The sequence below is a fragment of the Lonchura striata genome, chromosome 1 (genome assembly GCF_046129695.1).
Source record: "Lonchura striata isolate bLonStr1 chromosome 1, bLonStr1.mat, whole genome shotgun sequence".
Classification (NCBI taxonomy): domain Eukaryota; kingdom Metazoa; phylum Chordata; class Aves; order Passeriformes; family Estrildidae; genus Lonchura; species Lonchura striata.
In genome coordinates this window covers 93275896-93300881 of record NC_134603.1, presented here as the reverse complement: position 1 = coordinate 93300881, position 24986 = coordinate 93275896, and the positions used below count along the sequence as shown (strand labels likewise).

At 41.5% G+C, this 24986-nt stretch overlaps 1 protein-coding gene across 9 annotated transcripts in view; it reads left to right on the top strand.

Annotated features, from left to right (window-relative positions):
- Positions 1-24986, top strand: part of RREB1 (ras responsive element binding protein 1) — a 118686-nt gene that overhangs the window by 52552 nt on the left and 41148 nt on the right. For 8 of the 9 annotated variants that reach the window (XM_021534642.2, XM_021534650.3, XM_077785869.1 and 5 more), the window contains 4 exons: positions 4005-4124; positions 5441-5649; positions 10070-10159; positions 11488-11651. In XM_021534642.2, coding sequence (XP_021390317.1) covers positions 4005-4124; positions 5441-5649; positions 10070-10159; positions 11488-11651 — 583 coding nt within the window. Of the gene's footprint in view, positions 1-325; positions 372-4004; positions 4125-5440; positions 5650-10069; positions 10160-11487; positions 11652-24986 lie in introns of those variants that run through there. The other variant, XM_021534681.2, reaches the window with a different exon arrangement.

Below are 24986 nucleotides of genomic sequence, written 5' to 3'. Positions count from 1 at the left end.
CATTCCTAAACCTGTAATTTCTTTTTGCTATTTCTTCTCCCCCACTGTGTTCTTTACTAAATACTACAGTATGTTTAATGAAACCAATAAAACTATTTAGCCAAGAGTATTAATCTTTTCCTGGCCCAATTAGTGCATGGCTTCTACTTTTAACATTAATGTAGGTCTTTTTCGGAAGGCAGAACAATAAACAGCTTTGTGCTGTGTGTACTAGGTTTTCCCCCTTCTTGCCTGTATTGTGCATTTCTTCCTATCTATTCCAAAGGGTGAGCTCACGTGCAAAGACAGTGGAGCAATCTGGAGCAGAGACTTATACCACTTCCCATGGGCCAGGATGTGCTGCTCTGTGCTTGTGTAGCTGCCTCTCAGTTGTAAGTCAAGTGACTGTGACTCTGAAGACTCATAATTTTTCCTCCTTTCTTCTTCCTTCTCCTGTGGCCTGTGTTATCCTTTTTGCTCATCCATGATGCTCTCCACCAGAAGGCAAAACAGCTGTAGCTGTAGAGTGGTCTTAAAACAAACAAAAAAGCCCAAATAAATACACATAAGCAAAGCTGGGGGAGTAGCTGTTGATGGGCTCAGCTTTAACATACAGTGGAGTCACACTCCCAAAGGAGGAAATAGGTCTAGCAAGTGTTTTCCTGTGCAGACTGAATGGGAAGCAACAGGGTGGTGGGTTTTTTTTGTAAGCTCTGCTTTGGCAATGTCGCTCCTATCAGCTGGTTATGTGGGGCATCAGGGGTGGACCTCTGTTAGAAGCAGGAGCTATGGGTCCCTCAGGGCTCTCTGTGGGATGGAAGTTGCCCCAGTTTCAAGTTGTCAGCAACCTCATCAAGTGGAAGGAACACGTTCCTGCAGAAAAGACAGGTCTCTTGGTGTGGCTGTGCAGAGAGGGCTGCATTGTCTTATTTTGTCCAGTTCCCCCTACCATTTGTCAGTGCTCTTGCTTAGTCACTTGCTCTTTGCTTTTCCTCCTTTTCACACAGGATGAATGTGACACTGGGGGGTTTCTTCAAAGTAGAAGATGACTTGAATGCTTGTGACCACTTCCCTGTTTCCTAGAGGCTTTGGTCCAATGTTGAATGTAACCTGAGGCTGCACTGTTTCTCAGCTTATTTCCTGTTTATCCTTTTTCCTGGAGGTCTTTGTTTTCTTTTGGGGAGAGGGAGGAAGGAGGCTCTGTCAGCACAACCTCCACGCTGGGGCATTTGTTGTGAGCTAGGAGGGTTTACAGTCCTGAAGTCAGTATGGCATAGGGCATCTCTGCTGGTTGCTGCCTGTCTGATTCCCTGAGTTTCATAGGTGCTGTGGAAGAAAATCCCAACACCTCCCCGTCCTCATTGATGCATTTTTTAAAGAGGGAAAAAAAAAAACAACCAACCAGCCTAAAGCAAAAAAAAAAAAAAAAACCCAAACAAAACCAACAAAAAACAAAGCTGTAAGAGAAATCTCTCAGTATGTTCTTGCCTAAAGGCTCTCTGCCATGGGTTTTCCCACAGGAAGGAGTCATTTGGCCCAGCGTTCTTATTGTTTCTATATCCTACTGCAAAAAGGTTATGCTTCTGAAATTGGTGTGTGCTGCTCATGCAGTTGTCTTTGTTTCAGTGGTGCATTTTTTTTTCATGCAAGAGAGTGGAAAATACATAGGTAAATAAAAGCATGCAACAGCAGTTCAGTTGCAATCTAGACTGCTTTCAAAACTGGAAAATTTTAATGTGCAGAAAATGGTTTTAAGGACAAGATCTCTGACTTACATATATTTGCTTGCCTTCGGAGGAAAATATTTGGATTCAGAAAAGAAGAATAACCATTGGCTCATAGAAACTATGAAAGGTTGTAATAGTATAATACGTAGTTTTCCTCCTGAAAAAAAAAACAGAGAGCAAGTTGGCCGGTTTTTCTGAAACAGTAGGTAGGATTTTTTAATGTGCATATAGGCCTGGCTGTTTTGCAGGCTCTCTCTGTGCATTTCCCATTTTTGATGTTGCTAAAAGCAACACTAAGAATTCTGACTGTAGTTCTCTGGGAAGCTACTAAGCTGTCTTAAAGTTATCTTGGCAAACATATGAGTCTTCACAGTTACACAATAGATTTTTTTCCAGGATGTATCAGTGGTGACATTAATGTGCTAGGTATTGACTGAAAGAGGAATGAATATGTGTATTTTGGAAGGAATTGTGTATTTTGTTTGTTTAGGGTTTTTTTGAGGACTAAAGCACTTTTTTTAACAGAAATACTTCAAAATATTCAAACTGGTCCTTATTTTTGGTAGTGCTAAGCAGATAGAGCAAGCAGGTTTAGATTTAGGCCAGTCTTTAACATAATTCTTTTGCTCATTCTATTCAAAAGTAAGTCAGCTACCACTTAAGTGATTAAAACAAAATGGGGGCAAGGGGGAAAGAAATAATTATGTTGCTCTTGAATGAGATGGACCTTTTTTAAAAACAAACAAAGTAACAGGAAAGTTACAGCAGTTACAGCAGTTAATACAAAATAAATGGCTTCCATAATTACTGGAGGAAACACAGGAGGATAGATGCTTGGCCTTGCCTTGGAGCAAGAAATCCCTGTGTTGCAGGAATCGCTAGAATTTTCTGAACAGAAAACAACAAAAATAATTGGGGAAAAGTTATTTTGAATTGTTCAGGTTAGTCTGTTTTTCTGTTTCAGATGGAAAGCAGTATTTGTTAAGAGGTTAATGTTTTCCTGAGCCTTACAGTACCTGGTCTTAGTCAGGTCCCAAGTTTTGTCTCTATACTGTATCTGTGTGCTGCTCCTTAGAAGGTTGGCAGCTAAATGTAGGAAGGTTGAATCACTGCTGTGTCTGGCATGGTGTGAAATGAGGAAAGGCTTGGCACAAGGTGGGCCCTTTCTTTTTGTCTGCCTGTTCTTGGGTGCTCTGAATTGTTGACAGTTGGGGTAACACAGTCATTTATTGTTTTAAAATGCTGTTCAAACAGCATTTGAAGATGTGTTGCATGACTGATTTGCATGTTACCCTTGAGAATGTAATTTCTTTAAAAGGAAAAAACCCTGTTAACTGTGGTTTGAAGGCAATTATCTCTGTTCTCTTGATAAAAAGGAAACCTGTATTGAGCTTACTGGTTGTGATTTGTAAACCTGAGATGATGAAATGTTCACAGTGTGTTTGTTTTCATAATGAAATAAACATTTTGCTTGTAAGGTTATAAAGGTGTATTTCTCTGTTAAAAACATATCAGTAGTTTTCCATATTACAAATAACCTTTTCCAGAGGCTACTGCCATGCAGACAACTGTTTCTCATGTGTTGATCATTCCCCATCACTTCTAAAAATGATGTTTAACTGCCTTGTCATTCTCCAGAGAGAACAGGCACCCTTCCTTAAACCCCAATGATAGCATGATAAGTTTGTGGTTTCAGAAAGGGGTGTGGAGGAATTCTCTTGGTACATACAGTGGTTGCTTACGTCTTCAACTTGTGTGGGAACCTTGGGCAGTGGATGTGAGGAATGTGCCAAATGGTCCCAGAAACCTCTGTAGTAATTTTACCACTGCTAGAAGGAAGAAGGTGGCCACCATGAATTCATGTATTGGAGTAAAGGTTAGTCTTCCAAGAAGAGAGAAGGGGAGCAGTGCTTGTATGAAATTGAATCACCTAAATTCTCTAGTTGCAGAATATTCTTCCAGCTTCTCGATCAAATGCCACTACTGTCAGTGATAGGCTAGCTTGCTCTCTCTTCCTCCGTTTTTTGCTGCCTTAATGCTGCAGCCCAGGCTGGCAGGGGTTTCTTTGTTTGCCCAGGTGTTGCCACTGGCTGAAGCAGCAGCATCTCCCAGCCCAGTGCCTGGGCACTCATTGAGAGTGGGTGCTTGGCTGCACTGGCACTGCTGGTGTGCTTCTATCATCAGACCTATCTGGTAGTCAAGGGAGCCCTCAAAATAGAGGGCTGTAGTCTTTAATTTCCTAAAATAGCTTCCATAAAAGTTTACTCCCTTTCTCTTTTTTCCTTCTCCCTCATGTAGTGCTAGAGGGTGCTGCTGAAGAAGAGGCTGAAGAGCCAGACGCAACTGTACATACCACACTAATTGGCGAGACCAGCAACCCAGAAGAGAGCCACAGTCAATCAGGGGAGAAAGATGAAGGTAATTGGTTCAGGTAGCTCTGTGACTATAAATTAGGGCATCAATTAAGAATGTAGAAATATTTCTCACCCATCCATACACCATATTGTGTGAAGAGTACAAGATACATTGAGCAGAAGCACTGGTGTATACATTTCTTTTCCCATCCCTAACCTTTATCTGTCTGAAATGTATAAAATAGGTTGAACAGAAGCATGGGCACATATATTCTCAGCTACCACTGGAGGCTTCCAAACAAAGATTTCTTGGCTCACAGTAACTTGGCACTACATAACTTAGCCTCAAAAAACCACCTGTTTATAATCCTCAAACTTATGTTCCAAAGACAGTATTATGCAGAGATCAAATGTTCACAAACGTGTTCCTCCTTGTTCACCCTCACTTGCTTTTCTGTTGCAATGACTTTCTCACAACACACATTAAGATTCTGTGCTTTCCACCAGAGGTGACAGAGCAGTAGACTTGCAGGGTTTTCCTGTTTCTTAGGGAGACTTCTTGAGGGGGAAAGGCGTGTTTAATTTGAAAGCCTCTTTTCAAACCTGTAAAGAAGAAAATAGAAGGCCTTTCCTGTGTGTTTGACATATCTGTATGTTAAGAAACCAGAGATGAGATTTTAGGTGTGTTAGAGATAGGAGCATCCGTGCTAATTACAACATATGATGGAGAAATTTGAACCTTGACAGCTTTAGCTGTGACATTAGTCATGTGTGTAACACATATTCTCAATGGACTAGTATGGCTTGGCATACCAAAATCACATATGTGCCATCTGTGGCAGTAAAGAGGCAATACAGGGGATACAGCATTTTGTTTTGGTTGGATTTTTGCTACATTAGCTTATTCCATATACAGAGCTGGCTTAAAACATGCTTAAAAGAGAACCCACTGTCCTACACTGTGTTACTAATGCCTTAATTGTGCAGTCCTGTTTAAAACACATGCCTACTTGAATGATTGTGCTTGCCAGAGTGTGCCATGAACTGCTCTACTAGTTCATGGTGATCACAAGGTACCACAAATAATTCCATTTCACAGCAAAAGAGTATAAAGTAAATCACTTTATAAGCTCCATATTGAATTAAGGTTGAAAATTAAGAAAATGGGAATGTCCTATGAGAAAAACATACAGTTTGTTTTATGCATTCCAAATGATAAGCTTGTCCTGTTATAAGAGCTCCAGTTATTATGGCATGTTGCCTATGCTCCATGATGATCCAGCAGAGTGTGATGTGAGTTACAGGCAACTGAAAATACTGTGGGTTGTTTGGGTTTTTTTAAGATGGCCTAGGAACTCCTATGTGTGTTTTTGTTTTTAGTTCCAGAGAAGCAGCTGGAAAGCTTAAACAGCTATAAGGTATCACCAAGTTCACCAAACAGTTTGGACGGAGCAGACTTGTCCTCCATTGACGCCATGATGTCAGCAGTGATGAATGTGGGGAAGATTGCTGAAAACGGCGGGAATTCTCAAAATGTCAAATCCCCCTCAAAGTCTCCTGCACCAAATCGGATTGGCAGGAGGAACCAGGTACGTAAATCCAAACACAGGGAGGGCAAAGGGGAAACAGGCAGCTGCCTGGAAAATGATAAGATGTCATTTATGTTTCTTTGATTGTTTTGCCTTTTTTCCCCATAGCAGTTGTTTCTTGCCCCTGCCTCTGTGTATGTTTTCTGGTATCTCTCCAAACCATAACTTAGAAAACTGGGAATGAGAATGGTCCACGTGCTTGGATTGACACATAAAAAACATTTGAGCATGAGCTCCAGTGCCATGCAATGTTGAGCTGGCCTAGCAGATGCCCCTAGCAGTGACAAAGTCACCTAAGAATTGCCATTTTGTCCTGATGCATCCTTTCTCCAGGCTTTTGCATTCGAATAATCTTATGAGGTGTGTAGCTGCCCTGTGGAAGATTCAAGTGATTTATGGTTAAAGGTGGTTCTGTAACAAAACATTCATCAGGATGCTCAGTTCATCTGTGTAGTGTAACGTGCCCTTAACTTCCTTGTTAATAAAAGCCTGAAGAGCTATTGCAGAATGCCTTGTATGAATTTTGCAGAGTAAATATATGTAGCTTTTATTGGGTTTTTTCCATTTACCATCAGTATTGCACCAGGTGGTAGCAATATTGATCTAACCAAGTGAAAGGAGAGCATCATATCAGTTAAGCTGTAGTTATTTATATCTGTGTTTTTCTTCTGCTGGGCCAAGCTCCACCAAAGAAGGTGCTGCAGAATATGAAGAACACCCCCAAATCCCTGTAGTCATTTGAGTTTAGAGCTTGAGGTGAAGCACAGAGACTTTGTAAACAAATCAAGATGTAACAGGGACCCGAAAGGTTGAGAGGCTTGACTCATGTGATGTTCCTATAGTAGTTTATTAATAGCTTGCTGAGTTGACAGACTTACGACTTGTCTTGGATTTTTTAGCATGAAAAGAGTTAAAAGCCATAAGCTGTAAATGGACATCCTTAAATGAGGAATGGGCATTATACAGACAGCTGTGTTTGTGGGATTCTACTGTCTAGCACCTAGCTCTAAGGTTTATTTACAATGTTCTCACTTAGGGGCTGCTCTGGTTCCTTCATTTCATCATGTGAAGTGAGGCATTGGAGTCCAGAACAGTCTCAGGGCAGTGCTGTTACACAGCTGTCCACCGGTACACCATGTGGTCTGGCTTCAGGGAAGTTTATTAGTGTTGGTGACCTTTATTCCACCTGGTATTTTAGTGGGCATCGAATCAAAGGAAGCTCTAGAGTAAATGTGACAGGATTAAGAGGGATTCTTTCAGCATAAAAATAAACAAATACATTGAAAACATAGTAAATTGCCTATTTGTCTTTAGGCTGCAAGATTGTTAAAGCCAGAGGGGCAAATGGCTACATTGCTGAGAAAATAGAAGTGAGATGTGAAATACTAAGAGGGTATCAGTCTTGTTAGCAGGCTCTAATACAGCATATTTCCACTCTCAGCATAGCAGAATGAAAGCATTGAATTGTTTTAGAGAGTAGCAGTGCAGGGACCTCAGATTATTGTCAGAATATGCCCCTTATTATAATTTCAAGGAAAATAACAGCTGATTTTCTGGGTCTGACTGCTGTTTCCCATGAGTTAGCAGTGAAACATTTTGCCCTGAACTTTTGTCCCAAAGTCTATGGTTCTCTTTATAATGCTGACTTTATCTTGGCTGCCATCTACCCATAGTCTAAAAAGCATATTCTCACATCAACCTGCATGTATTTAAACTTCTCATTTGCTTTGCTCTTAACAAAAATAAAAATTGTGGCAGGTGTTTTTTGAGCTGGAGAGAAACAGACTTAGTGGACAACTCCAAAAGCATTTGCCATCAGTTGAATGCAGAGCCGTTGTGCCAGATTGACTTACTAAAGGGAGAGTAGCTGACAAATGAGCTGCTAATTTTATCTTTCAGTTCAAGAACTGTGTTTTCACCAGCTTGGCTCTGGTGGGGTAGCTGAGTGCTGTGTTTTAAATTGGTGAATAGGGGTACTCTTACAGTAAGGATGCTAATGCTTTTTGGTCTGGATTGGGTTAGTCAATGGATTTGCTTGAGCTGTGTTACGGTATGCAGCTTGTAGCCTGTCTGACCACTGGAGAAAGTTTGGGTTTTAGTTAATAATAAACCCCAGATTCAATACTAGTCAGCTCTGGCTGAGCTATAGTGTGTTTCTGATCCTTGCTTCAAGGTGAACCAGTAATTACTCTATCTTTGTTATTTTGCTGATTTGAAGAGAAGGCAGTCTGGAAAGCAGGCTTTGAAATCATCAAGTGCATCATGTAGAGCTGCAGCACTCATTTAAAGAGGAGGGGGGCAACACTAGTGGGTTGATAATTTTGCAGAAATAGCCTGGGGATTAAGCATCATCTAAACTGTCAGCACATATGCAGGGATTTTCCTCATGGCACAGTGTGTTTGTGCCCTGTCTTGAGCCAGCTTTTAACAGGGTGCAATATAATTGGAGCTGAGCATTACTCCAAAGTCGGGTTGCATGTAGTAAAATTAAAGTTGTATAAGTAGGAGGGAATGAGTGTTTGTGAATTACACGTTTGTATATAAAAAAAGGGGGAGGGGCTCTGAGATAATGCATTTTAATTTTGAGTGTTCAGACTTCATAATGGCAGCATTTCTTGCTTTCTTTCTAATGTTTTGCAAGTGCTAGTACATTAGACCTTGGCCTGTATGTGTGGCCTACAGTGATTACCTTTGGGATGTAGAGGCTGAAATGTAGTTGGAAAAATATACACAAGCGAAACAATGGGGAGCAGTGAGAGAACCTAATCCTTTCATTTTAGAAACAAAGTCTCAAAACTCGTTTCTTGTTTTCTTCAGAACAAATGGTAAAATATCTGTTCATCCATGTCCACAGGTCACAGAAGTTATTACAAAATTATTATGGCCCCGCTTTTGAAAACAAAACATAATACAGGTACTCTCTAGAATGGTTCCCCATATCATGCAGGAGGGGATATTGCTTTAATGAGACATGAAAAAGAACTTTCTTTAATTCTGTGTCAGCATCTTGCCATCCTATTGTGCCAGCAAATTTGTCACAGAGACTTGGGTTAGTAATTCACAATGTTCTTAGTGAATGCTTGTGTCTGACAGCCTGGAAATGGTTGCTTCTGAGTGGATAACTTTGGAATATCACTGGGGAAAGAGAATTGTGGGAAGAGAGGAAATGCATAGACACACTCATACCCATCAGCTTGCAGCTAAAGAACTGCTTAGAATGGGTTCTGCTTTTTGCTTGTTTTCAAACTTTTACTAATGATTCTTAAGACAGCTGAAGAGAACTTCAGTAGAAAATGTCACTTGGCATAAAAATTATGCTAAAAATTATGCTAAAAATTATGCTTTTCCATTGGTCATGCAGAGATGGTTTCTGTACTGTCTTGTCACTAGAGTTGTGCATCATTCTAATGGAAAACTGAGGTTTAATTTTGAGTGCCAAATCATCTTCCTTTTAATATGCAGACACTAGTGCATAAGCCATGCCTAGCTTCTGGTGAGGTTGTGAAAATGCCCTTTACATCATCCAGTAGCCATCCTTGTGGACAAATTGAAGCAAACAACTTTGGTTCCTGCAAGAGTGCCATTTCATCCTTTGCTAGAAGAGTGGTGGCTTTGCTCAGTGTCTCAAGGGCATTCTTAAATCAGGTTGAGCTCTCCAGTCGGCTTCATTGTTTGTACTCGTGGTTTGACCATGGTTACTCCTGATTCTCACCTGGGCGGAGAATGATGGGTTTCATAATGGCTTTTTTTGGAGTCACGTACACTCCTGCATTGTCACCTCTTTCTTGCTATGATCTCATCAGATCTTGCGAGCTTCAGAAGGGTGGGGCCTGGCTGGTGTGCCTGGATGGGATGCTTCCAGCAGAAACACAGGATGCTGAAGGAAATGGTGCTGATGATTCAGTAAATGCCACTCTTCCTTCTGAGTCAGCCATGGAGCAGAACATGCAGCCCCTACAAAAGGGCACCAAGATAGTGCTTTGCCATCAAGATGGGGTGGAAAATCTGAAGTTCTGACAACTTGTGCTGTTAAAAATATTTGGGAAGAATAATGATGTTTGCCCATGTATTCTGATGATGTTCCAGGAATTACTTTCTGGTCAGCTAAATTCCTCCTGGCAGTTTGAGCTCCTTGCAATTGCCTTCACTTCCCGTCCTAAATTGCTACTGCTGAGTGTGCTGTTAAAACAGCTGCTGTACTTCTGTGATAGTTGAAATGGCCCCTGTTTATAAATTCAGAGGTTTCTGAAACTTGCTTGAGGGATCTATCAGTTGATAAATGTATAAATGCAAGTTACTTTTTTAGCAGTGGCTTTTTGTACTTGGGATGGATTATGTTTTTCCACCCTCATAACTGGCAGCTTTCTAGTCCTTTTGCATTTATATTCCTTCTGATTGTTTTGTCCTCTTTTGTCCACAGGAAACAAAAGAAGAGAAGTCTTCCTATACCTGTCCTTTGTGTGAAAAGATTTGCACTACACAGCACCAGCTAACTATGCACATTCGTCAGGTAAGCAGAGTACCAGCTCTTGGTTTCTTACTTCTATCAAGAGTGTTTCATTTGCCAGGTTGCATTTTGCAGTGGTGAAAAACAGTTCCATGTGCAAGCCAATGGAATGCTTCCATTGTTTTGCTTTTATTTTAGCCTTCCCTTGCATTTTCTTCAAAAAGTACAGCCCACAAACCTAACCCCGAGGTGGGTAGTTTTCCTCCCTTCCTTGCCTGGCATTTCATCCTCCACCCAGTGGCTCAAACAAGGATGTGTGTCCTGTTCTGCATAGCTTAAGGTATCCTAAGGATCCGGAAAACCACTTCCATCATGAGGCCTAAGTCCTGTTTTATTATCCTGTTTGAGTACAGAGTTTTTACTTGTCATGCAAATTAAGAAGCAGGAAGACATAATTTTTAAAGCAACTCAAGTGTAGAAGAGTCTCTTAGTCTTTCACAGGATGTAGCAGTTTTGGGAGGCTTTTTTCTTTTTTTTAACTGGATAATGCACTTTTTTGTCAGCTACAGGCCTGTTCTTGCTCCTCCTGAAATATATGCATACTTAATAAGGAGGTTTGCCCTTTTCTCTAGCAGAAGGTTTTACTTTGGGTGGTAAGGTGTGGTTGATGACTGGCTTCACTAGATACTCATTACTTCAGTTTTTCCTCTTGTAGTGTAACTGTTACTTAATATTTTACTCTCCTGATGTTTTTGGGGGAGTTGTTTTTGTATGTGAAGAGATCTTCAAGTCTGTGAATGCAAGTAAGGAAGAGTGGTACATATAGCACAGTAGCTAATGGCTGTAACTTGACCTTTTAATGCATTTTTATGGCCACAGAAGTCTGCATGTACACTCAGAAGCAGATTAGTTTTGTTGTCTTACTATGCCGTAAGTTTAAAATTAATATCTTTAAAGAGAATTTGGTTTTAAGTGTCTGTCTTCTGCTTGAAGTTCATCATTCCATCCTCTTTCCTTACCATTCACACAACCCCAAACCACTGCACAGCTTAAAGCATCCCAAGGTACCATTTGTCTGATGGGTTGTTGCTGAGTCCCTCTGTATCCTCTTCTGCTGCAGACCCAGCAGAAATGCTGCATTGCAGGCTGTATGAAACAGCTACTTGTGCTGGTGCATTAAGGGGTTAAAGATGAGGGGGGAGGAGGGGGGCTGGAGTTGAGGGAGGAGGGCTGGGGAGGAGAGGTATCTACAGGGCACACCCTCATATAAGGTATTGTGCCAAGTAGCTCTTTAGAGCTGCTTAATTTAAGATGTTTATAGTTCTTGCTGATATTTTACTGGCACTTCAGAAGGGGTGTTCAATGAAAAAAAAAATCATTGCTTTCTCCAGCATAACACTGACACTGGAGGGACAGACCATTCCTGCAGCATCTGTGGAAAGTCTCTGAGCTCAGCGAGCTCCCTTGATCGCCACATGCTGGTGCACTCAGGTGAAAGGCCTTATAAATGTTCAGTATGTGGACAGTCCTTCACCACCAATGGAAACATGCACAGGTGAGTGCTGATCGTCCCAGGAGTTTGGAAAGGTTTACAATATATAGGGGGCTGTTTTCTTTCCTTGGAGGGACTAGCAAGCTGACTAAAGACACTTGGCAGGAAATGTGGAGTATCTGTGACCTACAAATGTGGCACAACACACACTACAGCTACTAGGATGCTTAAGTAGTGGGAGGAAATCAGAATTGAGAAAGATCTTCTAGCTTTCTTTAAGTATTATCAAAAGTTGTTATAACTTTTTTTTTAATAGTAATAGTAGTATGACAAATGGATTTTTCTTAGGGGTTAAAAATATATAGTCAAACTATATAGTAGCTTCTAATTTTGTAGCTTCAGAGTAATGGATTCAAGTGGTTGTATTAGAATATCTGGGGTTCTGTTGTTGTTATGTACTTAGGTATCCAAGTGCCATCATGAAGATGCCTCTTTGGTATATTTATCTTGGTTTTAAATACATGCATTAATATTTGTTTGCACTATAGACAACTTATTGCACTATAGATCTGGCAAATTCTCTGCAGTCCAAATTTCCAAATGTAGTTTCCTTTGTACAGATGTAGCAATATGAACACTTGTCAATTGGGGAAACAAAATATTAAAGCACATGTATTTTCCTTCCCCTCTCTCATCCCTTGATTCAGTATTCATTTATTTGCATGGGTGGAACATCTCAGAACTGATTAAGACTTCATGGATTCCCACATAGCTTTAGTCCCCATATCAAAGAGTTTACAACCTACAAAGAAACTGTAAGACAGGTGGGGGAAAAGAATATTGCTTCCAAGCAAAAGGGCAAGAGTGATGGTTATAGACTGTTTCTGTGTGGAAAGTAAGAAGTCTTGTTTCCTGGATTGTCACTAATAATTTTCCAAGCAGTGTGCTATAGGTAGAATGAAAGGGTGATTTTGATAACATTAGGACAGATAATGTAGTTCTGCACAGTGGGAGCAATACCTGCTTGCAGCATTACCTTTTCTGTATCATTTTGCTCCTGTTAAACACTAGGATGAAAAGAGAGGGAATGCAGTTTTGTGATTCTGTATTTATTTAACTTACAATAGATTGGAATTGGGGAGAGTTAGAAAGATAGATAAAAAATGGGAAGGGAAGAACACAAAGAGATACTGACCTTGGGCACTGAATAAATCATACATCTGACTCATCTGACCAGAGGTGTTGTGAGACATGTTTGCCAGGTTGGGTCATTACTCTGTGTGACGTGTGGAAGGCAGGGCCACTGCTGTGAGTTGCAAGTGATGCCACTGTCAGTATCCAAGGGTGACTTCCAGTGGTGGAACTCTGTGATGGTCAGTCCTTGTGTCTGGGTGGCTTGCTGAATGACTGCTTGTGTGGTTTATTTGAGATTTTTCTCACTGGGCATCTCTTATGCTCTCCTAGAAGCAGGAAAGGGAGGCTTCCCCTGAAACCTTGACTCCAGGCCTGTAAGAGATTGATGTAGTCACCTTTGCTTATACAGCTTTCCCCATGTAGAAATTCTTAGCATGCTTTTGTAGCAAATTTATAGCCAGATTTGCCGGACTATGACTTGCCCAAAAGAAGTAGATATCAGTACCTTCTGATGAGAAGATAGTTTGGTTTTCATTTTTTTCTCTTAACAAGATGATGCCTGAAGTTACCAGGATGGAGTGCTGTATTTACTGACCACACTAAGAAGGACCTAAGTTCATGCAAGCAAACTCTTAATATTAAAAGTTTTTTAGTCTGATAGGTGCCTGTCAGTTCTGTTAAGCTCCTTCTTGTGCAGGGCTACCTTGCAACAGCAGAAGGCTGTTCCCAAGCTTTGTATCTCTGCAACAAGTGACCCCAGACCCATGACAAGCAAAATCCTGAGCACACTGAAACATGCTGGTTCTGCTAAAGGAAAGTTGTGGTTGGCAGACTGTGCTTTCTGGTCTTTTTTAGTGAATTACCTTTTCTTGTTGCTATAGCTGACTGTAATACTGGAGCTTGTTGCTAAAGGAAGGCATGAATGTGCAAGTAGGCAGATAGGATAAATTCAAAGTGAAATAAATTTTTTTATCTGGTGCTGTGACATACTCACAACAAAGATGTTTATTGTGCCCACCAGTACCTCTTTCTGAAGCAGGTATTTCGGGTCTAAGGTGGTGTGAAGTAAATTTCTTTTTCAGGAATCTCAAACTTAGCTCTAGCATCATGTCCAAGGGACTGTCAGTGCTATGGCTGAATGCATCTCACAGCTCATTCAAAACTGCTTCTACCTCAGGATTCCGGAGCAAGGACCTGTTTGCCAGGTCCTGCCTCATGTCAAACTCCTGCAGGCCATGTCTGTGATGGTGCCATGTCTGTTCTTCTGTACCAGCTAGATGATACTACAAGTCCATCTTTCTCCTCTTTTGTGTGCAATTCTTTTATTGTTCTCTATTTTTGTGCTATTGTATCTAAGTAGTGATAGATGTCTGTCTAAACCAGCAAAGAAACAAACAAAAAAAAATTTCTCATGTGCCCCTGGTAGCCAGCAGGGTGGTATCCCTGGACCATTGCACAACATGAGGTCAGAGGGAGGAGGTTCAGCAGAAACTTGTGATGTGCTGGTAAAGCATCAGTGTAACTTGTGAAGGTCTTACAGGAACTTCCCAGGATTTACGGCACTTACACCAAATATGTTTAGTTTACAGGAGAGGAGCAAGGGAGAAGTTGATCTGCTGGTATCTGAATGGTGGGAAAAATGTGTAGGCTTATGCCATGTACGTCCTCTCTTCTCTTTTCCCCCCTGCCATGTTCTGGCTCTTATTTAACTGTCTATACTATTTTTAAATCCAGACTTTTAAAAGACCTTTTAGGGGAAAAAGTTCAATGGAATGGTTTGTCCAGGGAAATACTGTGCCATGGGAGTACTTACTGCTCTTCCATCACAAAATGAAATTTCTGATCAGTCTTTAAACCTCAAAGCAACCACATCATTAGGCATTCTGCTGAGTAGAGGAGAGGAGACAAGTTTTGGTTGCTTTTTTGGGTTAGAAAATGTTTACCAATGTTGTTACACTCTCAAGTGCCGACCATCTCCATCAAAAGTATTCTTTCACCACCTTCACTTTACCAAGGGAGAAAAAAACTCCAGAGCTCTTACTTGATGCTCTTTTGCATTACAGTAAAACTACTGTGCAACAGATGAACTTTTTTGTGGAGTGAGTGAGAACTCGCTGTGTGCTGTTTCCTGCACATCTCTTCCTTGAGTTGCTGTAGCTGTGCTGGGGTGTTGCATGTACTCTTCACTTGTGAAATCGATGCTGGCCTTCCTGACTCCCACAATACATGCAACACTTCATTTGTTAATGAGTCATAGCCTCTCACATGAAGTCCAATTTCTTTTTGTTGTGCTCCTTGGCTCCTCGTCAACAAGTCTAAGTTGAATGGGCACAGCAGACTGGGGTGGAGTGGGAAGGTTCTCTTGTGCAATACTAGTAAGAAAAAGAGGTTAAAACCTGCTTCCTTTTCTGACCAGTGTGATTCTTGGCCAGGATTTTCAACAGGGAACTCTGAGCCCAGGTTATCTCTTACCCTTATCCCTTACCCTTATCCCTTAGCCTTATCCTCACCCTTCTTTGCTTTCTCTCAGTCACAGTGAATTAAAGTTGAATACTCATATCTCCATCAGGAACATAAACTATATGGAGGGGAAGGGGGTGTATGAAGAGTTTCTGTGCTGTGTAAGAGCTGGGGATTTCCAGTGTACTGTCTCCACTCAGAAGATTGTGACTACTAAAGACTTTCCAAAGGTTTTCATCTGTAATGTCATAGTAACTCCCTAGGGAGTTTATCTGTGAATGCCGACTCCGAGGAGTCCTTTTGGGTCTAGACTCTGACACCAAATAGGAGGTTTCAGGTTTCATGCTCTGTCTCTACCACTACCTCTCCCCAAAATGCAGACAGAGGAGTTAGGCTGCTGCTGTGGTTGTAGTGGTGGTTTGTGAGCATTAGGAAGGGACCTTGAGGTAGAGAAAAAAATTTTCCTTGACTTACTGTGTTGCAGTCAAATAGAACATGCATCAACCTTCATTGGGAAGGGCGATGCCTCCACTTGCTCCAAAAGTGTTTCCTTTGGGGGTAGGATACTTTGCCAGCAGTTCCTTTTCCATTTCTGTGACTAAGGATAGTCCATGCCTATCACTTTAAAGTCACATTTTCCTCCCTGCCAAAGACATGCTCTCCATGCAAGTAGAAATTTTAATGGGGTATAAATGCCAAAAGGGAGGCGAGAAATTACCTTCCTGCCAGTTTCCAGTGGGAAGCTATTAAAGGCTCTGTGGCAAGTCTGAAAAGAGTAAAGGGATAACACATGTTTCAGCCACAGCTTTCCAGTTTGGTAAATGAAGGAGCATTGTCCATGGCTGGTTTTCTTAAGACTGTCCATATAAGTCCAGTAATGCAAGCTAACTGAAGTGTTTCATTTGAAACTAAAATGTAGAAAGTATCTACCTTCTTTGTCTTTTTCATTCATTGCCCCATACATGACAAAATTATTCAGAATGACTTTTTTTTTACATCCTGCTTAGGTACTTGTGGGCTGTTTATGTACCATCTCAGGAGCAGGTCTCAAAGTTGGGGGATTTTTTTTTTTTTTTGGCACATGTGAAACACCACATGCAACAACCACATGCAGAAGTCTTTGAAACTCAGATTGGAAGATCTGGATCACAGAAGCTTTGCTTTGAAGCATTCTTACAAAGGTCCTATCAAAGAAGGTATTTCTTCTTTTAATTAAGAAGGCACTTTCATTTCTCAGTCTGACTTTCAGTACTAGATAGTTTTCCCAAACTTCTGATTTTAATATGCTGTGGAGAGATAAACAGCTGTCTTTTTAATCAAGGTATGGTAATACTCTGATGTTCAAGTCTTTCTGAAACAACACTTTATGTGTGCACCTGTGTGTTGCTGACTGAGTTTCTTGAGAAAGACAGAAAATGCACATGCTGGAGGGTAATCTGTGAATTTTGACATTTTAACCGTCCATCTTTGCTGGCACGTGAAGAGTGTGCAAGTCTGGAAGATTGTAATGCACTGCTGAGAAAATGAGTGTTGGATCCTGATAAAGGCATAGGGGTTGGGATGCATACACTTCAAAGGTTTTTCTGCTCCCTCTAACAAGAGCCCGGGTGTCATGGGCAGGCATGCACACAGGCCACCTGTGACTCTGCAATGTCCAGTAGGCAGAGTGTCCTCAAGATCTGGCTGAATCCATCCTGTCTCTGCATTCAACCTGTGAATCGCTCCTGTGTTATTTATGGCATTGGCCTGCTTCCAGTAACGTGTGTGTGCTTTGTGGGGTGCAGCGCAGTAACAATGCCCAGCCTTCACGTACAAATAGGATCTCTGTAGTCCAGCACGTGCAGGCTGGCATTTGCTTAAGATGGAAGTTTTGGAGGCAGAACATAGCCAAATGTGATGAAGACCTTTTTTCTTTCCCAGAAGAGGAGAGGAACTGCCTTGTTACAACCTGGTTTGCTCTCTGGTAGCTTGCAAGTGGAAATTTGGTGTAGCTTTGAAAAACTGAATGTGAAAGATCTTGAAGCTAAAAACAAATAGCTAAGGAGCTGCCCACACAGAAAATCATTGACACTTCACACATGTGAAAAGGCTGTCTCTCATTGTCTTGCACAATAGAAATGTGTCTTTGGTCATCTCTTAAGGAGCTTTTATTTCAATGTAGTAATGGGTAAGCAGCGCTCTTAAATATTAAGAACCAGGCTGTACTACAGGCTTTTAAATCCATTCCTTATATGTGGGGGAATGATTTAATCACTGTCAGCATGCTAGTGAAAGATAATCTTCAGCAAATGCAAGTGCCCTAATTCTTCAGCAGGGATAATGAACACAGAGGCCTAACTTCTGTTTCCAGCAACTGATGACTGTAGTTGTGGGATGCAGGTGAGATGTGATAGGTGGTTTGGTTTTCTTTGCAGTTAAGAATGTTCGTTACATTTTTTGCTAGTACGTTTTGTAAATAAGGATGGAGAAACAGGTGGAGGAAAGTTTTTTGGCCTCTCCTGTCAGCAAATAGTACCCAGAATATGTGTTTGGTACTCTGCTGAGACCCCCATGTTTTGAAGAAGGTTAAATTAGGAAGAGAGAAAGAAAGCCTTTTCAAAAACAATACGGCAGTAAGAGTCTGTTTCTCTGTGTCTTTTATTCAGATTAGAAGTCTACAGTGTTTTTAATTGTTCCAGGAAGAAACTTTTGTCTGTCTCACTGTTGCTGAGTAGTTTTACTCCTGGAAAGACTATCTATAAACTTTTATTTAATTAACATGGCTCACAAATAGGGTGCTCAAAAAAAAAAAAAATGCCCTCCACCAGTATCTTCAGCAATAAAAGATTCTGGATGACCTCCTGTGCCACAGAACCTCTGTGAGCCCTCAGAGCTGAAAGGAGATGCCATGATTTCAGATGTGTTACATGCTGCTTGTAGGCTTGGACAGTATCCCCCTTCAGTTATCATTAAAGAACAGCAAAGGAAGTTAACACAAAAACATGAGTGCTGAGATCTGATTAGAATCAAATGAAGCAAGGAAGTGCAGAGTTAAGATTTATATGCAGACCTTAATTAGCTCCATTGTTCTTGAGAATCTAAGCGTACACAATGAGGAACGTTATACTTGCATCTCCAGAGCTCCTCAGTACCTAAACATAAGACTTCAGTGTGCTTTTCAGTCCTAGATTTTCTCTGTGTGTTGCCTTTCTCGATGTGTGCCTTTGCACAAGTCTAATCTTGTGCATTGTAAGGCTGTGGGTTCTTGTGTTTTGGTTTCCTGCAAGGCAAAAAAAGGGGACAGTCTTAATGAGTTTAGGTTTCTGGTGTGATTTGTGTCGAGGAGAGGGTGGTCTGACATGGCACAGTAATGCTGCCCTCCTCACGGGCAGTAACATGAATCTCCCCTATAACAGAGCGTATTGAGCGTAGCTTAGTGCTGCTTTGTTACCCATGTCACAGTTCAAATAAGCACAAGCCACTTGACAGATTAGACTCTAGTCTCAGAGCACATGGCAGTGCAAGACCTTGATCTTTCCACATAAGTACCCTTTCAGGAATATCACCTCCTCTGAAGGTCTAGTATTCTCAGGGATGTTTCCTCCCCTTCTCACCTTGAAGAGCTACAAAATAAATACAAGCCTTAACTTAGCAAGCACTAGAAAATCCAGGTGATCTTTGTGAGGAGTTGAGTGCTTTTAGTCCTCTGCCATAAACCTGACATGTGATTCTTGTGGACATGTTAGCTCTCAAGGTTAACAAATAACGTGTTGTTTTGTTCACTTTTCAGTTCATGGTTTGTCTTGTAGCTTGTACTTCAGTTGGCTGATTCTGTGCAGAAAATGCCGGTGGTGAGAAAGTTTGCTCTGTGAGTTTGTATGTTAAGGTAATCTTTGTTCAGCCTGTTGTGCATGCATATCAGAAATACTTGCATCACTTTTCTTATGAACATGTATTCCCTGTCCTATCCCCCAAAAAGATACTGGGCAAAGTACCCACAAGAATGAGAAAAAAGTCTATCACAAACTGCATTTGTGGTTGCTGTCATTCCACCTTTAATGTATGTCTTCCAGCTTTATGTTTTTTCCCCCCAGTATCTAACCTGCTCAACCTGTTCTAGTTCAGCATGCTGAAACCAGCAAACGGCAGAACATACCCCCTCTCAGGGTCAGCAAGTTTGTTCTCTCCTCCCCTCTTTTTAAAATAGGCTATTCCATAACAGTAGATTGACAGCATTGGGGGAAGCTTCTGTAGCTGTTAAAAAAAAATAATTAAAAAAGCAAGGGGAAGCTTGTAGTTTGGACTTAGGCAGGTACTTTCACTAGGGTTGTTGAGCTATGATGCTCATATGCAAGATATACACAGCTTAGGCAAAGATACAGTTTTTAAAGTAGTAGTGCCATTATACAACTACTAAATATCACACAGTATGCAAATACTGCTTTCTGTTTCTTGAGGGCATCTAGAGATATGCCGAGTTCATCAGGCTGGTCTCTTAGCTGAAGTTTGCTAAACACTCTTAAGTGATTTTTTTTCTAAATCCTCAGAGTCAGCTTTCTAGTGCTGACTCATGTGAAAGGATACCTTGAAACAGAGAAGGTGTCCAACCTCTGTGTGGCTCATTTTTTACACTAAGACAGTGGTAACTTTTTTGACAGTTTCAGACAGAGGGGAGAGATAGTAAGGTGTCAATTGTTCATAGACTGTATGAACTCCACTTGAGAACTAAAGTTCACAAACTCCTGTAAGGTAGCATAGGTCATGCGGGGACTTTTGTTTCCTTAAGTTTGACTTAACAGACATGTAATAAGATGTGAAACTTCTTCCTAGTTCTTCTCTCCTCAAGCAAGGGAATGCTCTAAGGAAGGAGGACCACATGTTCAGGAACAGGAGAGGAAATGGGCTGAGCACGTGAAACCGCTTTTGCTAGGATGCCATCCTCAGCACTGGGAAGTTTGCAGTTTGTGTGTGTGCAGTGATAACCTTTTACTTCCTTGCCCCTTGAGATACTTGGTGGCTGCTGATACCGGGGTCATGTGGAGAACCTGCTTTTAAGGAAGATGAGCTTCCCTTATCTCGTGCAGCTTCCTTGCGAGTGTGCATGTGTTGTGTGTGCGTGTGTGTGTGTCAGGGAGAGATACCCTGCTCCATCTGCACAGCGTCCCTGGCCGTCTGTGTTTTCCTTCTTGAGCTGTGTGACGCAGCAAGTTGCTCTGTGCTGTGCCATCAGGATTGCTCAACAGTGGAGTGTGAGAGGGAACCAACAGCGAGAGGGCTTTGCTTGCTTCTGGGAAGTAGCTGAGGCTTATGTTTGCTTGGTTAAGAAAGGGGTGTGGTTCTGGAGGGGAGGCAGGACATACCTAGGACTTCTTTGACTGTGTTTGCTCTTTAGGCTAAGTATTTTCCCTGTTGATATACTTCCTCTGATTTTCTCTTTCCTTCTCTCTCCTTTTTCCTCCCGTTACCAAAATTTAAAATGGCCTTAATTATCCTTACATCCTAATAACACCTGTTTTCTTTAAACATAAAGTTTTCTGAAAAATCAGCAGTGAAGTAACCAAATAAAGTTATATAGTCTGGTATCTAAAAGACATGCCTAAAAACCACAAATCTCCAAAAAGATTGAAGGAAACAGTTCAGAATGGCCCAGGCCAGATTTTTTGTACATTTAAAAAATATTACTTCTGCTTAATTTTACTGTTGTTAATCCTTTTTTCTCAAAGCTTAAAGGAAGTATGATGGCCTGAGAAGGATCTTGTTTAATAAAGGAGGATCTTGTCCCAGTAATAAAGTTTCTTACAGCTTGGAAGTCTCCTTGCAGTATTTAGCACTGTTAATTTAGGTCTGCTCTGAACATAATGTAAACTGTGTGTGACAGCTTGGTGAAGTGGTACTGGGATGCTCACACTACATTTCCTCCTCTTTTGCCGTCCCTTATGCCAGGGTTGATGCAAACTGCTTTCTTCTGCAGTCCTTTGGGAAGCTTTGCTTTGAAGGCATGGTTTGAATCACTTCCCTGTCACAGCATCATCAGGCAAATATTTGTCTCCCTTTTTTTCCTTTGAGGTATTCTGACAACGTCGCTGTTAGGGAATAGGAGTAACTTTGAGCTAAGCTGGGAATGCAGTTGTATCAATTTCAGCCTGTTTGAACTTGCTGAGTCTGTGTAGCAAGTAGTTGCTTAAATGTGAATACAGAATAATTATTCAGAAGTGGTACCCCCCCTCGCTGGATTTGTTGATCATTATCTTTCTTCTCATGCTTACAACTTGCTTTTATTCACAGCAAAGCAAATTTTTTTCTCTAGGATAAAAATATAGAGTGCTCTGTGTGCATGTGTGTGTATCGTATATCATTAGGTATCATGTATTGGCAGCTGCGTGACACTGGTTAACTTTGCAGACTGTCCCCGTAGCACTGAAAAGAGATTTGAAATCTGTCGTTCAAATGTAATCACCCATGGCTTTTTCAGCATTAGCACACCCAGCCAGCCTTGGTGGATCTGAATAATGGCACTTCTGTCATCTCAGTCATGCCTTCTGCCAGGAGAATCTCACTGCGCTGGGAGCCAGGCGGTGCAGCAGCCACTATGAGCTGAGAAGGATGCTGAGGCCATGTCTGTGTGCCACCTGTGTGGCACCAAGGGGGCACATACACCTGCGTGCCACCACGCATTGCTGCGTGGAGAGGCTCCCCAGGACCACGTTAGCCATGGTGAACAGTGAGAACAAGCACTGGAGACTCCATGAGGATGTTGAGGTGTGCCGCCATGCCAGCAGGATGGCACTGCCTGGCTCTCTTGGGGAATGCTAGCAGGGGGATCTCCTGCTGGGCCTCCCTACAGACATGTGGCTGAAATGAGTTAGGACATCCCAATCTCATCCTTCCTGGGACCTGTTTGCCCCACCATACCCTTTCCCTGCATGCAGTGCAATGACTTTCCTACCAGCATAGCCATGGAGTCCTGCTGCTCAGCTTCCTTTGGTTTGTCCCATGCTAGGGTTCAGTACTGGTTACCACTAGAGTATATGGGGGTGCTTGGAATTTGTTTTGAAATTGCTTTGCAGTTTTAAGAGGGACTTTCCCATGTGATTGGGATTTTGGTATTTGTCTTATGACTTGCTGTGAAGTATGTGTGTGTGTGTCTGAGGGCTTTTTGGGCCATTTTTGGGGTTTTTTTTGAGGATACAAGTATTAAGCCAAAAAAGAGAAGACAAACAGAAACTTGTCCTAGTACAGTTCATGTCTGATTTCCAAAATTACCTCCAACTTTTTGGTTCCTGTGATTACAACTGGCAAGGGCTGAGTAGATTGCTCTCTTAAGTGGGTGATGTTGGTAATTAACACTGGAAATACATTGTCAATACAGATTCTCTACATGTTTTAACAAACAAACAACTGACTAAACTTTTTAACCCAAGGGCATAATGTTACTGCACTTTTGACTTAAGTTTCAGTCATATTCACGAGACTCTTAAGGAGGGACTTAGCAGCAGGGTATTAAATGATTGTTCCTAAAAATACTGCTGCTTCACTTTCTCTTTGTTTAGGATTTACTTCCTGTATGGATCAAATGGCAGGAGCTTTGAAGAGAAGTTCCCTGTGTTTTCCTACATTTCCAGGCAACTTGGGCTAAAGTATCATTTTTTAAGATGAATGCAACAAAAACAGTGACAAAGAAAATGTGACATAAAAATATCTGAAAGGAGTGTAATTTTAAAGCCTGTCTTCTCTTTCTTTGAGACATTTTCCATTTCATGGAGCATGAAGTACATCATGGTCCAAATTTCATCCTCTTGGATGCATGGTGTCAGAACAAACAGCACTCCTGTTGTTCTGATACCATGTCACTAAGTTGAAGCTTTAACAAAGCAAAGTATTTTTTTCTAAACAGAGATGTTTGGTCATGTTCTGAAGGATAGACTTTTTTTTTAAAGTATTGAAAAGGGGTTTTATGATTCTTTGGAGTTTGTTTACTGTTATTTGGGAGGAGCAGTGTAAGTAAAAGATCTTGAGACACAAAATAGTGAAAGACATAAAGCAATTGAATCAGATTAATTGTACTGACCAGCTCAGCCCTTCCCAGACCAGCTTGATAACTTGAGTAATTCTTTTTGTTGTAAGAGGAAAAACAAAGTGTACTGTACATTAGGTGAAGGATGAAAAGGACCGATTTTTATTCTTTGTCTTTGATTTGAATGATTGGATGTGTGGCTTCCTTGTCTTCAGATAAGCATCAGATATATAAGGATTTTCCATTTGGTTTTGATACCAAACTGTCTAGAAATCACAAGGGAGATGAGGAATAATCACGTGCAATACAGTAGAGTATAGGGTACATCTAGTGGTAAAGTGGAGAAACTTATAATATTATGTGGGATATGAAGCCAGAACCTGAACTTGATACTGTCAGATGATCTCTCTGGACTGATAATGCCCAGATTCATTGGCCTCCCCACCGTGTTTCCACAGACTTGAGGGAGGAGGAGGGTGTTTATACATACATTGGATTCTGTGCTCAAGAATTAATCTTGATTTAGATGCTGGGACTTTCCCAACCAGGCCTCAGTGAAATTGCTTGCTGCTCCCCCTCTGGACATGCTGCTCCTTCTAATCAGACCTACCTGGCATAAACCTCTCTTGACTGAAAGCCAGCAGTGCTTGTGTTGCCACAGTTCTAAGGGAGAGGTTTAACCCTGAGCTCTGCTCAGGGGCTGCAAATGCACCCTTTTGTTCCATACCTTCCTTTAGGCTGGGCCTCCAAGCCAGACAGGCCTTTTTACTTTGGGACCTAATGCACATCAGGAAGCATAGAAACTCAAGGTGCAGCTAGAGTGTACTTTTATCTCCCCAGAATTAAGAGGTGAGGGATTCCCACACATGCTGAGGGATGATTTCTCTCCAAGAGCCAAAGTGGTGCTGATCAGGTTATCCTGCATGCAAAGCAGAAGCTCCTGGTTTTGTTCATAATTCAATGGGACCCAGAGCCAGAAGCAGCTGCATCTTGCATTTGCCTCCTTCAGGATGCTTTGGCTGCTCATTCTAGCCTTGAGCCAGCCAGTCAAAACCTGCCCACGTTCTGGTTTTGGCATTGAAGCTGTAGGCTGCCCTGTTTTGAGGCCTCCAGAAAGCTTATATGATCAATATGCAAATCCCCTTGGCATTATGAAAATACATCAGCCCTTTTTAGAGATCTGGTAAAGACTAGGATGTGACCAGCAGGACCTGCATGTCACTTCAGCAGGACAAATGCTCACCTGCCCTCCCCATGAGTCACCTCCCACAGAGACTGTTCCAACACAAGAGAAAAAGGAAGAAGACACTTGAGTTCTGCATTTGCCTCTTACTACAGAAGTCTCTTCTTCAATGTAAAGTAGCAAAATATTCACTTGCTACTGTTCTGGTGGAACAGTCACCCTCCTGGAATTATGCTCTGCATTACAGTGTGGGGCTGAAAACATTTTCTGCTCATTTGTCTTTAAAAAGGAAAGGAAAAAAAAAGAAGCCAGGGGAATTCTTGTGCACTATCATCTTAGTCATCCTGCTCATCTTCTCATGTGACCCTGAGATGGGAGAGGAAAGTTGTGGCAGAAGAGGGGAAGCAGAAGGTGATCCTAAGTGGGAAGATGGAATGAAAGTCAGTCAGGAACTTGAAAAAATGTGATTTTGTTGGGAGGGCTGACTGGCACACAGTCCTAGCACAGTTGGATCCTCTTGGCTCACCTGTGAAATTCTTTATGTAAGGAGAGGAGGGAAGAGATTATGAGGACAGCTTTTTCTTATACAGCTGTGCTGCATGAAGTATAGTATATAGGAAGGTATTTC